The following is a 14,040-nucleotide window of genomic DNA, read 5'->3' on the forward strand; positions in this document are numbered from 1 at the left end:
CATCTCTCCTCAGGGACTGAACATGGAATCTAGCAAGATACAAGCCATTCTCGACTGGCCGGAACCGGGAAACATCAAAGAGGTACAACGCTTTGTCGGTTTTGCCAACTTTTACCGACGCTTTATCCGTAACTTTTCAGAGATTGTTCGTCCCATCACCCTGTTGACTAAGAAAGGACAGAAGTTTGTATGGTCCGCCCAGGCTCAGGAAGCGTTCCATCGTCTCAAGGGATGTTTTACCTCAGCACCCATACTAGTGCATCCGAATCCCGCACTTCCCTTCATCGTGGAGGTCGACGCTTCCGACTACGCATTAGGGGCCATTCTTTCTCAAAGGACCGGGGACAAGAGTCTCCTGCATCCGTGTGCCTTCTTCTCCCGCAGGTTGTCCCCTGCGGAAAGGAACTACGACATTGCGGATAAGGAATTATTGGCGATTATTGCCGCCTTCAAGGAATGGAGACACCACTTACAGGGAGCCGCGCAGCAAGTGATAGTACTCACAGATCATCGTAATCTGGAATTTCTTAAGTCTGCCAGGTGCCTGTCTCCACGACAAGCCCGTTGGAGCCTATTCCTTAACCAATTCAATTTTGTTGTTACATACCGTCCAGGTTCACGTAATGGGAAAGCCGATGCCTTGTCCCGAATCCCTGCCGTGGACTCCGTGCCTGGAACCCCGTCGCAGACCGTGTTATCAGATGCCAATTTCGTTGGAGTAATCCAGGACCAGGACTTGTGGAAGGACATCAAGCGGGCCTATGATGGTGATGTATTTCTTGCTGCCCCCCCGAATGATGTAACTCTTGTTCTTCGGAATGGGGTGTGGTTAAGAGAACGACGCATTTATGTCCCGGAGGCCGTAAGACTTCGGGTTCTCAAGTTGGTTCATGACTCCGTGTTGGCCGGTCATAGGGGGGTACAGAAGACGCAGGAATTTCTGAGCCGGTTTTTCTGGTGGCCTACCTGTCTAAAGGATGTAAAGGACTATGTCCACTCATGCGTGGTTTGTGCCCGGTGCAAGGTCCCTCGTGTGGCTCCTACGGGACTCCTCCAACCGTTACCCGTGCCATCCCGCCCTTGGGGGTCTATCTCCATGGATTTTATTGTGGAGTTGCCAGTCTCAGGCGGGCATAATACCATTTTAGTGGTGGTGGATCGATTGACTAAAGCTGCTCACTTCATTCCGTGTACCGGTCTTCCCTCAGCCGCAGAGACAGTGGATTTGGTTGTCCAGAACGTATTCCGATTGCATGGGGTACCGGATGAGATCATCTCCGATCGGGGCGTGCAGTTCACGTCTAGATTCTGGAAGGGGTTTTGTACGGCACTCCAGATTGATGTCTGTTTGTCTTCTGCATACCATCCTCAGACAAATGGACAAACCGAACGGACGAATCAAACCCTGGAACAATACCTTCGCTGTTATGTCAGCCATCTCCAAGACGATTGGATGAAGATGCTTCCGTTGGCGGAGTTCTCCTACAACAACACTCAGAGCAGCTCCACTAAGGTAACGCCCTTTTTCGCTAACCTGGGTTACCATCCGACTATTTTGCCTAGGTCACCGGTTGCGGTTTCGGTACCAGCGGTGGAGGACAGAGTGACAGAACTACGACAAAATCTGGAGGTTCTAAAGAACACCGTAGCTACGGCCCAGGAGCGTTACAAGAGGTCGGCGGACACTCACCGGAAACCGGCACCCATGTATAAGGTAGGGGACTCTGTATGGTTATCCACCAAAAACCTGAGATTGGGTGTTCCTTCGCAGAAACTGGGACAAAAATTCATCGGTCCGTATAAAATCACCGGGATCGTGAGCCCTGTGGCCTGTCGGCTACGGTTACCGCACCATCTAAAGGTACACCCGGTCTTTCATGTGTCTCTCCTCAAACCCGTTTCCCCTAATACGTTTCATGGTCGTATTGTGCCTCCTCCTCCGCCTGTGATGGTCGACGGCGAGGAGCAGTTCGTGGTTGAGGACATTATTGACTCCCGGCTCCATCGTCGTCGGCTTCAGTATCTGGTACGTTGGCAGGGGTACGCCCCCGAGGACGATTCCTGGGAACCGGTGGGTAACATTCGGGCACCCCGGAAGATTGCTCAGTTTCATCGCCGGTACCCGGACAAACCTGGCCCTGATCCGTCCTGAGGCCGTCTCTGGGGGGGGGAGTAATGTCAGGTTTCCAGGTTTTCCAGTTCTCTTTTGACTGCCCTTGCCCTCGGTTAACATGGAGGTTACCGTTCTGTTGCCCTACTTCCTGTCCAGCGGCTTAAAAGGCCGCCTCCCAGCCCAGTCCAGTGCCTGAGTATACTGCCTGCTGTGTGCTCCTGCTGTGTTTTGCTGCTTATTCCGGATTGCCTCTGGATTCCCCTAAGAAGATTACCTACCGATTGATTCTGGACTGTACCCGGCTCTCAAGGCTGTGCCCGGATTCCGTTTACCATCTTCGGTCAGCACTCCGCCTGGTTCTCTTTGTGGTTCGTAACCATTTTGGACAAACATTTCCGTACGGACACTCATTGACTTTACCGCTTGCTCCTTATCCCGGCCGCTGCGCATTTAGGCCTTCCGGGGTAGATTGCCGGACAGTCCCTGTATAGGGGTTTGCTCCGGTGGTCTCCCTGGGGGAGTCCGGTGCGTGGTCCCGGGAATCCCCTGCGCGTCCATTCCGGAAAGTATTGTCTGTGTTATTGTATTGTTGTGTTTGTTCTGTTTCTACCGTGGTGACATACTATAAAACATCTTGTACCCGGAACTCGTCTCTGATTGTCATTGCCCTACGCTATCGAAATCCTCAGAACATAGAATAAGTATTACATAACCTTTTTTCTTTATAACAATTTGGGTTTTTGCAACAGCTATTTCAGTTTCATATATCTAATAACTGATGGACTGAGTAATATTTCTGGATTGAAATGAGGTTTATTGTACTAACAGAAAATGTGCAATCCGCATTTAAACAAAATTTGACCGGTGCAAAAGTATGGGCACCCTTATCAATTTCTTGATTTTAACACTCCTAACTACTTTTTACTGACTTACTAAAGCACTAAATTGGTTTTGTAACCTCATTGAGCTTTGAACTTCATAGGCAGGTGTATCCAATCATGAGAAAAGGTATTTAAGGTGGCCACTTGCAAGTTGTTCTCCTATTTGAATCTCCTATGAAGAGTGGCATCATGGGCTCCTCAAAACAACTCTCAAATGATCTGAAAACAAAGATTATTCAACATAGTTGTTCAGGGGAAGGATACAAAAAGTTGTCTCAGAGATTTAAACTGTCAGTTTCCACTGTGATGAACATAGTAAGGAAATGGAAGAACACAGGTACAGTTCTTGTTAAGCCCAGAAGTGGCAGGCCAAGAAAAATATCAGAAAGGCAGAGAAGAAGAATGGTGAGAACAGTCAAGGACAATCCACAGACCACCTCCAAAGACCTGCAGCATCATCTTGCTGCAGATGGTGTCAATGTGCATCGGTCAACAATACAGCGCACGTTGCACAAGGAGAAGCTGTATGGGAGAGTGATGCGAAAGAAGCCGTTTCTGCAAGCACGCCACAAACAGAGTCGCCTGAGGTATGCAAAAGCACATTTGGACAAGCCAGTTACATTTTTGAAGACGGTCCTGTGGACTGATGAAACAAAGATTGAGTTGTTTGGTCATACAAAAAGGCGTTATATGCATGGAGGCAAAAAAACACGGCATTCCAAGAAAAGTACTTGCTACCCACAGTAAAATTTGGTGGAGGTTCCATCATGCTTTGGGGCTGTGTGGCCAATGCCGGCACCGGGAATCATGTTAAAGTTAAGAGTCGCATGGATTCAACTCAGTATCAGCAGATTCTTGACAATAATGTGCAAGAATCAGTGACGAAGTTGAAGTTGCGCAGGGGATGGATATTTCAGCAAGACAATGATCCAAAATACCGCTCCAAATCTATTCAGGCATTCATGCAAAGGAACAATTACAATGTTCTGGAATGTCCATCCCAGTCCCCAGACCTGAATATCATTGAAAATCTGTGGGATGATTTGAAGCATGCTGTCCATGCTCGGCGACCATCAAACTTAACTGAACTGGAATTGTTTTGTAAACAGGAATGGTCAAATATACCTTCATCCAGGAGCTCATTAAAAGCTATAGGAAGCGACTAGAGGCTGTTATTTTTGCAAAAGGAGGATCTACAAAATATTAATGTCACTTTTATGTTGAGGTGCCCATACTTTTGCACCGGTCAAATTTTGTTTAAATGCAGATTGCACATTTTCTGTTAGTACAATAAACCTCATTTCAATCCAAAAATATTACTCAGTCCATCAGTTATTAGATATATGAAACTGAAATAGCTGTTGCAAAAACCCAAATTGTTATAAAGAAAAAAGGTTAACATTAATAGGGGTGCCCAAACTTTTTCATATGACTGTGTATATATATATATATATATATATATATATATATATATATATTAGACAGACAGATAGACATATAGAGAGAACAAGACCAGTGAGAACAAGCGAGAGAGCGAACAAGGCAGAGAACAAGAGAGAAAGGAAATAATACATATACCGAGAATTACACTGAGTATAAATGTTACAGGCACTGTATGAAAACCCAACATTCTATAGAATACCTAGGCAATGTATACAATCCCTGTCGTTTTCAGGCAAGGTATAAAATATCTGCGTTGTTCTATACTTTCCTTAGGCATTACATAATATGTCTAGGTATTATAAAGAATGACAAGAACTGCTCAGGCAAGGTATGAAATATCTGTGTTGTTCTAAACTTTTCCCTAGGCATTACATAAAATACCTAGGTATTATAAAGAATGACAAGAACTGCTCAGGCAAAGTCTGATATAATGCCCAGATTGGAAAAGTTAGCCACTACATAAAATGTCTAGGTGACCAGATTGGAAAAGTTAGCCATTACATAAAATGTGTAGGTGCCCAGATTGGAAAAGTTAGCCATTACATAAAATGTATAGGTATTATAAAGAATGACAAGAACTTCTCTAATAATATAATATTTCTATTATAATATAATAATTCTATAATGCACAGATTGGAAAAGTCTTTAGTAACAAACAGTCAAAAAAACTAATGAAAGACGTAACAAACAGTCAAAAAATTAATGAAAGAAGAAATCCTAAATGAACAACAGGATATCTTTACTGGGAAAAACACAAATAAACAGAAATGTCATTCCTGACTATTAGTCTTTAGTAATAGTCAAAAACATGAAAGAAGAAATGCAAAATGAGCAACAGGATATCTTTGCTGGGAAAAAAAAAGGAATCAGAAGTGTCATTCTGACTATTTGTTGCAGCATGGGAGGCTAGAATGGCATTTTAATGCTAAGGGCAACTGAGCAAGTTTCACAGATCTGCTGCTGCCTGCTCTGTCCACCTACTTTTGGACGGACCACCCCTGTAGTATTCTACACTCCGCCTGTTTGTCATTTAGGTATCATACATAATGACTAGGAAATGTATGAACATCTGATGTATTTCATACTTTCACGACCCATTTCCGGCATTGTATACATTGCCTAGGTATTCTATAGAATGCCTGTTTTTACACATTGCTGGTAACATATATATATATATATATATATATATATATATACAACCATTGCCGAAAGTGTTGGCACCCTTGAAATTGTTCCAGAAAATTAAGTCTTTTGCAATTATTGTAATTATTGCAATTACACATGATTAGTTTATGCACGTTTATTTCCTTTGTGTGTGTAAGCTGTGGACCGATTGCAACACCAATTCACTCACCAAAGATAATTTAATTAAGTTATGTGAATATGCGTACTCAGAAAGTGAAGAACTCACACTCAGCCAGGACACCCTTGCGCTGCACAGCTGAGCACCCTAGAAATCTGTAAAAACTAGTTCTACTTTAAGTGTACCTACTGGAGCACCTGTCTAAGGCTGGTTTCACACTACGTTTATTTAACATCCGTCCATAACGTTTTTTTAGCGGAAAAACGGATCCAGTGCAAATGCGTTTTCACTTCAATGCATTTGCAATGGACTCGCGTTAACATGCGTTCACCTTCGTTTGCGTGTGTTATAGTGAGGATCCAGCGACTTGCAGTTTTTTAACATCTTTCAAAAACGCTACTTGTAGCGTTTTTGAGCTGCGTCCAAATACTGCATGTCACCGGATCCTGACTAAACAGCACGCAAACGCAGGTGAACGCTGGCGTGCTGATAGACAGAATCCTGCTTGCTCTACTGAGCATGCACAGAACCAGTCTCGCGTGATCTGTCTCTCTCTCCTCCTCCCTCCCTCACCCTCTCTCTCTCTATCTCTGTCTTTCCCCCTTCCTCCCCTCCCTCTCTCTCCCACCTGAGAGCTGCGGACACTCGTAACCAAGGTAAATATCGGGTAACCACTTCTCTTAGTTACCCGATGTTTACGTTGGTTACGTGTGCAGACAGCCCTGCTCCTAACAGCTGCAGACACTCGTAACCAAGATAAATATCGGGTATCCAAGCCCGATGTTTACCTTGGTTACCAGCGTCTGCAGCTGTCAGAAGCCGGCTCCCAGTCTTGTTCCCCTCACTCCCGATCACATGACTCCAATGCCCGCCCCTAAACATCCAGTGACAGGATCCTGCAAAATAACAGATGTGTTTGCATGCGTTTTTTGCTGTAAAAGCAGGATCCGCTTTTGCAGCAAAAAAACGTTCCTGACGCATGTTAAATAAACGTAGTGTGAAACCAGCCTAAACCGGCTGCAGATTACCTTTAAACCCTCTTTGATCTGGAACAATTATATGCACCAAGTTTGCGCTCCCATGCAAGGCATCACAACAGTTCACAAACTTATATTCAATTATCTCTATACCCCAACCAAATACATTCTCATCCCAGGATGACGTCTGGAAAAACAGAAAAATAATCCTTTCTTAATTACATTGGGTATACCTAAACGCTTAATGAAATGCAACAGCTGCTATGCAGAAAGCGAGGTTTAATAAACATAATCAATTACCTAGCACTAAAATGTCTTGCAGGTGTTGACTCCAGTAAAAGTTCAGATATGGACTGAAGTCTTTTACGTGCCATGATGGTACCTAATTGTGCGTATTAAGTCCTTTATAACAGGGAGGAAATAAGGAACATGGCAGCAGCACTGGAGAATCTGGTTGCTGATCTTGCAATAAACTTTAGCCTGACTACAGGTTCGGTCCTAGTCTCAAGTGTTTTGGTGCCAAAATGGGAGAAGGCACCTTCAAATATGAGAGACCTGGAGCAGTTTGTGAAAGAAGAGTGGTCCAAAATTCCATTTGAGAGGTGCAAGAGGCTTGTTGATGATTATAGGAAGCGATTGATTGCAGTTTTTTAATCCAAGGGGTGTGCAACCAAATATTAAGGGGTACTTTACACGCTGCGACATCGCTAACGATTTATCATCCAGGTCACGGTGTTTGTGACGCACATCTGGCGTCATTAGCGGCATCGCAGCGCGTAACACGTACGAGCGACCTTAAATGATCGCAAAAGAGACAAAAATTGTTCGTTTTGGAGAGGTCGTCCAAACACCAAAAATCGTTGTCTCGTACGTAGCGATGTTGTTCCTCGTTCCTGCAGCATCACACATCGCTATGTGTGACACCGCAGGAGCGACGAACATCTCCTTACCTGCGTCCACCAATGAGGAAGGAAGGAGGTGGGCAGGATGTTACCTCCCGCTCATCTCCGCCCCTCCGCTTCTATTGGCTGCCCGCCGCAGTGACGTCGCTATGACGCCGAACGCACCTCCCCTTTGAGGGAGGGATTGTTCGGTGGTCACAGCGATGTCGCTGACAAGGTATGTGCGTGAGACGCTGCCGTAGCGATAATGTTCGCTACAGCAGCGATCACCATATATCGCTGGAACGACGGGGGCGGGTGCTATCGCGGTGGACATCGCTAGCGATGTCGCAGCGTGTAAAGTACCCTTAAGTTAAGGATGCCAATAATTTTGTCAGGCCCATTTTTGGGATTCTGGTTCAAATTATGTTCAATTTACCTTTTTTGTATGTTCTTTTTCTGTTGTTCCAATACAGTACATAGAAAGGAAATAAACATGTATAACATAATGTGTAATTGCAATAATATTCTGTAGGAAACAGTTCATTTTCTGGAACAATTTCAAAGGTGCCCACACTTTCGGTCATGACTGCATATCATATTACGCTATGGGTACAAAGCTTTTTAGACATATAACTATAGGTCTAATGGATATAGATAAAGAAAATATGCAGCAATCCAATTAAATGCGAAAAAAGGACTCTTTATGAGCCCATGTGGCAACATTTCGGTTTCATATGAAAAACTTTTTCTGTTATGGAACCGAAAGTATGGTAGTTTAGTGCTGCAGATCACTGGCCATCTGCCCAATTTGGCAGATTGCAAATCTAGGTCTCATGTGACAGCTATATTGTTAAGAATATAATGGATAATTAACTAACACAGAATATATAAGGTGCCAGGTTTTACCCATATTAACTATACTGCCAAATTGATGTAGCAACCAAACGATTAATATGGCCACTTCATCATTAAGAATATAGTGGACTATTAACACAAAATATATAGCAATGGAATGGAATTTCATAAGTTAAAGGTTATTAATGTAGAAGTATAGCAGGTCAACATTGACTGTTGTGATTAAATTAGAAAATTAACTTTTTATTATATTAAGAAGTAGTATGCTGCTGTCCCCCTGAGTATTATGGGGTTTTTTTGTTTGTTTTTCAATCTATCATTCTGCTCTAGAGATATGGGTCTTTATACTTATTGAACTCAATATGCCAATTTTTATGATCTTTTACAAGGGGTTGTTCTCAGAGGATAAATATGCATAGAAGTTTAAAGACAACCTCCTCCTCCTCGATTATTTTAAGAGAGACACACTTTTGGGAAAGACCATAAAAAATAGCACTAAATATAAAGGCCCATATCTCTGGAACCATATGGCAGATTTTAGAAGAAAACATAAATGGAATACCCAGGGGGAGTAGCATGTATAAAAAATATTAAAACTGTTAACTTTGACCTGATGACAGGTCCTTTTTAGAGATAGATGGCAGGTTTGGTACTGAAAGTCCTAAAAGTAAATTATTATATTAGAGAGTAAATACAAAGCAGACCAAATTAGTAAATAATTGAAGAAATATTCAAATTTTACTTAAAGGAGTTGCCTACTACTTTTATACTGATGACCTATCCCTGGGATTACTATAAGATCTGGCACTTGGCACTCCACCAGTCAGCTGTCATCACCACCATCTATATAAAAGTAATGGACAATCCCTATGTCCGAGGCGGAATATAATGATCTGGAAAGATTTCTGCATGATGATGAATAGTGTGGAGATTTGGTTTGAGTTAAATACAAATAGCACATATTGGGTCTTACCTGGAGGAATATATTGACATGCCCCTGAGGAATTCACCAAAACATTAGTGTGAAATGTTGCATCAAATCTTTCATCTGCACTAAAACACATAGAGGACAAAAAGAAGTTAGTTATATATTTTGTAAATACTACTACACATTTACAAGCACAACTTTGTGCACACTTCCATTGGAGAATAGATCTCAAAATATGTTGACTTTATAATGTTATACGTAAGATAGGATTAAATTATAAGTAGCCTCCATAATATAAAAACTAGTTTTGATCTATTAGTTTTATTTCTGGAATTTCAGCTAATTTTTTAAAGCGAACCTGTCACCTTGAAAATTAAGTCTAATCTTCTAGCACCATGATAAAGGGCAGGGGAAGCTGAGTAGATTGATTTGTAGTTTTGTAAGAAAAGATTCAGTGTAAACTGTATTTTATCATTAAACTTTTGCTCTTTCTAGGATTTTTGGTCCAGTGGACGGTTCTTTCAGTGATTGACAGCTTTCTTCGTATAAGTGTGCATACAGAGATGAATGTCAGTCACTCATAGGATAGGACCGCCCACGGGACCGAAAATCCCAGAAGGAACAGTGGTTAAAAAGATTAAATATGTGTTATACTGAGTCTTTTCTCACAAAATCATATATTAATCTACTCAGCCCTCCCTGTTCTAGAACAGGATGACTGCAAATTTGTCTGCAATATCATGATGACAGGTTCCCTTTAAAGAAGTTTTCCAAGAATGAGATAAAATGGAGTCCCTGGAATAATTCAAACGGCAGCTTGTCCTAGTCATGTCAGTATGGGCTGCAGACTCCCAAGACCTTTGTGTCAATTAACAAGAGTTTGTGGCTGTCCTGGACAAGAAATCTGTACATTTTGAAGAGTGTAGACAATAAACCACTTTGCATTATCCTCCTTGTGTGACTGGTACTGGATTCATCAGCAGCACAGAAATCCTGTTTCTCCATTATCATTTGTCGTTAACTCCTTGTGGGCCTGGAGCAGCTCTTTTCCTTGAATGTTTATAATGGTCAAACAACCTTTTTGTGTCAAATAACAACAAATATCCTTTTGTGTCAAACAACCCCACCAAGTGAGTAAACCCCATAACCTTTTAAATTGCTTTTGTTTCTTTCACAGTATAATTTTAAGTGACAAGAGCTGTATTATACATACCTCAGTCAGCAGCTAGGATCACAAACTGTCATATGATAACCCCCATTGGGTTCCTTGTGGACCCCAATGGGGGTTACCTCCAGATTCAGTCCTCTTAATATTTATTTGGTTTCCAGTTGGGTCAAGTCAGTCCAAGGTGCACTGCTGTAAAGCTGTCAAACTAATGGAGCAGGGAATGAAGCGGGAGATTTTTTCATCAAGGAGAACATGGTTGAAATATGTCTTTACACATCACAGCTGGCTGCTGACTGAGGTATGAGTGATACAGCTCTTGTGAGTTGAAACGCAGGTCTCAGGGCTGAACTGTATATCTTCAGTCTGCAGCCCTTACTCAGCTGTGATTAGGACAGAATGCAGTTTGAATAACATCAGGGACATCATTTTATCTCATTCTCGAAGAACCTCTTTAACGTATGGTAGGATCTCTTGCTATTACATCTCTACTCAGACCTGATTCAGTGATATCTTCCAATGTCTCCTACACTGGTGCATTCATCCTAAGGGAGATGCTGGTGATACAGAAAATGATATAGATAATATTGCTGAGCAATGCAGGCTCTGTTCAGCCAGGTACACTCATGTGACTGGAACCTGTGGTTGCCGCACATTCAGATAGAATTGTTGCCTCTAGATATTGCTTGTATTTTTCCTGGTTTACTGGTGCTACTCTTTATGCTCTTATCCTGACACCATTTATGACCCTGATCACATTAATTTTGTTATCCCTCCTGGCTTTAACCCGGGCAAGCCTGACTTTGCTTTTACTGACCACTTGGTAACTGACTTCAGCTGTTACCTGACCATGGGTTTGAGTCCTGATTTTGTCCCTAATTCTGTCCCTTCACTTCCTGACTCAGTTAGTGAGACTACTCAGGCTCACTCCTCCAGCAAGCAGCCACACCATAGAGTCCACTCAGGGAGCCCCTTTGTAAGTTCAGATACCTGTATAAATGTTAACGGTTGAAGGCTGGTGTTTACCTTGGATATGCTAGACTTGAGTAGCAAGCACCAAGTCTGTCAGAGACGGGCATTTGTGCTGTTGGCTTCAGATAAAATAAACAAAACTACTTAAAAATATCAGTATCCTCTGCCACTCTTGTCTGAATCTCTATAACAAGTTCTTTGGAGCTTATCACCAAGATTGATTTTAGGGGGAGGTGGGCATAAAATGTGATCCTAATCTGACAACAAGGCATTGAGTTCACTGAGTTCACCTGAGGTCACAGATGGGGTTCCCACGGTATCACAGCTGTGACCTCAGGTGAACTCAATGAACTCAGTGATCTCACCTCAGGTTAACTCAATGAACTCAGCTGAGGTGAGTTCACTGCATCTCCTGGCACAAAAAACACACCAAAAATACCACGCGATTCTGATACATTTTTGGTGCATTATTCTGCCAGGACATGCTGATTTGGTGCAGAGATTTCTGCAATAAAATACTCAACATGGGTACAGAGCCTAATCTGGTAATCTGCTACCAAATTCAATGAGTTCACCTGAGGTGAGTTCACTGTATCTCCTGGCAGAAAAACACACACAAATCGAGTCAGAATTGTGTTTTTGCCACGACACACTGTGAACACAGTGAAGTCACCTCATCTGAGTTAATTGAATTTATTGAGGTCACAGCTGGGGTACCATGAGAACCCCAGCTGTGACCTCAAGTGAACTCATTGAACTCAATGCCAGATTACTAGATTAGCCAATGTGTACATTTTGAGCATTTGTTTGCAGACATTTCTCCACCAAATGTGCTTCTCCTGGCAGAAAATCTTACTAAAATCACATGCATTTTTTATGCAGTTTGGTGCAGATTCTGCCAGAAGATGCAGATTTAGTGCAGAAATGTCTGCAAACAAATACTCAAAGTGCACACATCGCCTTATTTGATAATATTGAACTAACTTAAATTATTTTACCTGAGGTGAGGTCACTGAGTTCAGTGAGTTCACCTGTGGTGAGTTTACCTGATGTTACATCTAGGGTACCATGGAAACCCCCGCTGTAATGTCAGGTGAACTCACTGACATCACTGCTCACAGCTGTGTCTCTACAAGTGTTTCTCTGATGCGCAGTGAGCAGTCACATTTTCTAGTGCGACCTCAGATGTAGCAGAGCCAGGATCATTGTGGGATGTCTTGGTGTTGATTAAGTCGGACCTGCAGGGGTGTTTTGTGGGTTAATAAATTGGAAGAAAAGGATTTCTTTTGTTTCTGTTTGTTAAATAAAAGATTTTTCTGTGTGTTTTGTGTTTATTTCTTTTGACTTATTAATATTTGGTATCACAAATCTATCAAAACATTTTTCTTGGTTATAATCCTCATTTTTGTTCTTTTTCAGCCTTCATGATGGAAACTCCAGATGCTGAAAAATCTTTGGATAGCTTAAAATTGATCTTTTCTAAAGTCAGAAAAAAATTAAGTTAAGCACAAAGTAGCCAAAATTAATTTGCCAATAAGAAATGTTCTAATGGGCCAAGCTTGAATTTGGAGATAAGTTTTGGTTATCCATTAAAAATATTAAACTCATGGTTACTTCTTCTAAGGCCCGTTTCACACGCCAGTGAAAAACACAGACGTTCGTCACTGATGTGTAAAATACGCACATGTCCCTCCGTGTGCTGTGATTCACGGCACACGTGGGTTGTCTCTGTGCAATCCGAGGTCCGTTCTCCGTAGTCCGTGATTGCACATAGAGATCAACTCACCTGTGCCCGCTCTCCTTGGTGCTGAACGCTCCCACGGGGCAGCATCCGGCCAGCTGCTTCCAGGTCGGCTGTGTCGTGCATTCATGAATATGCATGACAGTAATGAGCCGGCTCAGAAGCAGCAGGCAGTACAGGCTGCAGAGAGCGCCGCTGGAGCCAGGTGAGTAAAAATGATTTTGGTTTGTAGTGTGGTCCATGGGACATCAGTGATGCCAGAAAAAAATAAACATGTCTCCGTGCGGCAATCACGGACACGCGTGTACGCCGCACGGAGACACGGTCAGTGAAAAATCACTAATGTGTGCGCAGACCCATTGATTATAATGGTTCTGCATATGTCAGTGATTCTGCTACGTATAAAAAAAAGCATAAAATGTACCAGAATCACTGACGTCTGAAACAGGCCTAAAGCTGAAGACCAAAATTATTGGCCCATATGAAACAGCTGAGGCCTTTAACTCTGTGGCTTTCTGTTTGTAACTTCCTCCATCTATTTAACATAGCATATATTAAACAAATCTCTCCTCAAAATATATCATTTCTCTGTCCACAATGTCAGTCATGCTTTGACTCCTATTATTATGAGAGGTAAGCTGGAATATGAGATACAAAAGATTCTTGATTCCCATATGGCGAGTCTCTGCTGTGTCTGGTTCACTGGAGAGGTTATGATCCGGAGGATAGTTCCTGGTTTCTGGCTAGTAGCATCTATGCCGACATCTAATGGGGAAAT

General features: G+C 42.4%; 1 protein-coding gene across 2 annotated transcripts in view; it reads right to left on the reverse strand.

Moving 5' to 3' along the window:
• LOC142292355 (neuronal acetylcholine receptor subunit alpha-7-like) overlaps positions 1-14,040 on the reverse strand; it is a 336,257-nt gene that overhangs the window by 144,921 nt on the left and 177,296 nt on the right. For both annotated transcript variants that reach the window (XM_075337677.1, XM_075337683.1), the window contains one exon: positions 9,430-9,509. In XM_075337677.1, the coding sequence (XP_075193792.1) occupies positions 9,430-9,509 (80 nt within the window). The remainder of the gene's footprint in view (positions 1-9,429; positions 9,510-14,040) is intronic.

Source organism: Anomaloglossus baeobatrachus, chromosome 1 (assembly GCF_048569485.1).
Source record: "Anomaloglossus baeobatrachus isolate aAnoBae1 chromosome 1, aAnoBae1.hap1, whole genome shotgun sequence".
Taxonomy (NCBI): Eukaryota; Metazoa; Chordata; class Amphibia; order Anura; family Aromobatidae; genus Anomaloglossus; species Anomaloglossus baeobatrachus.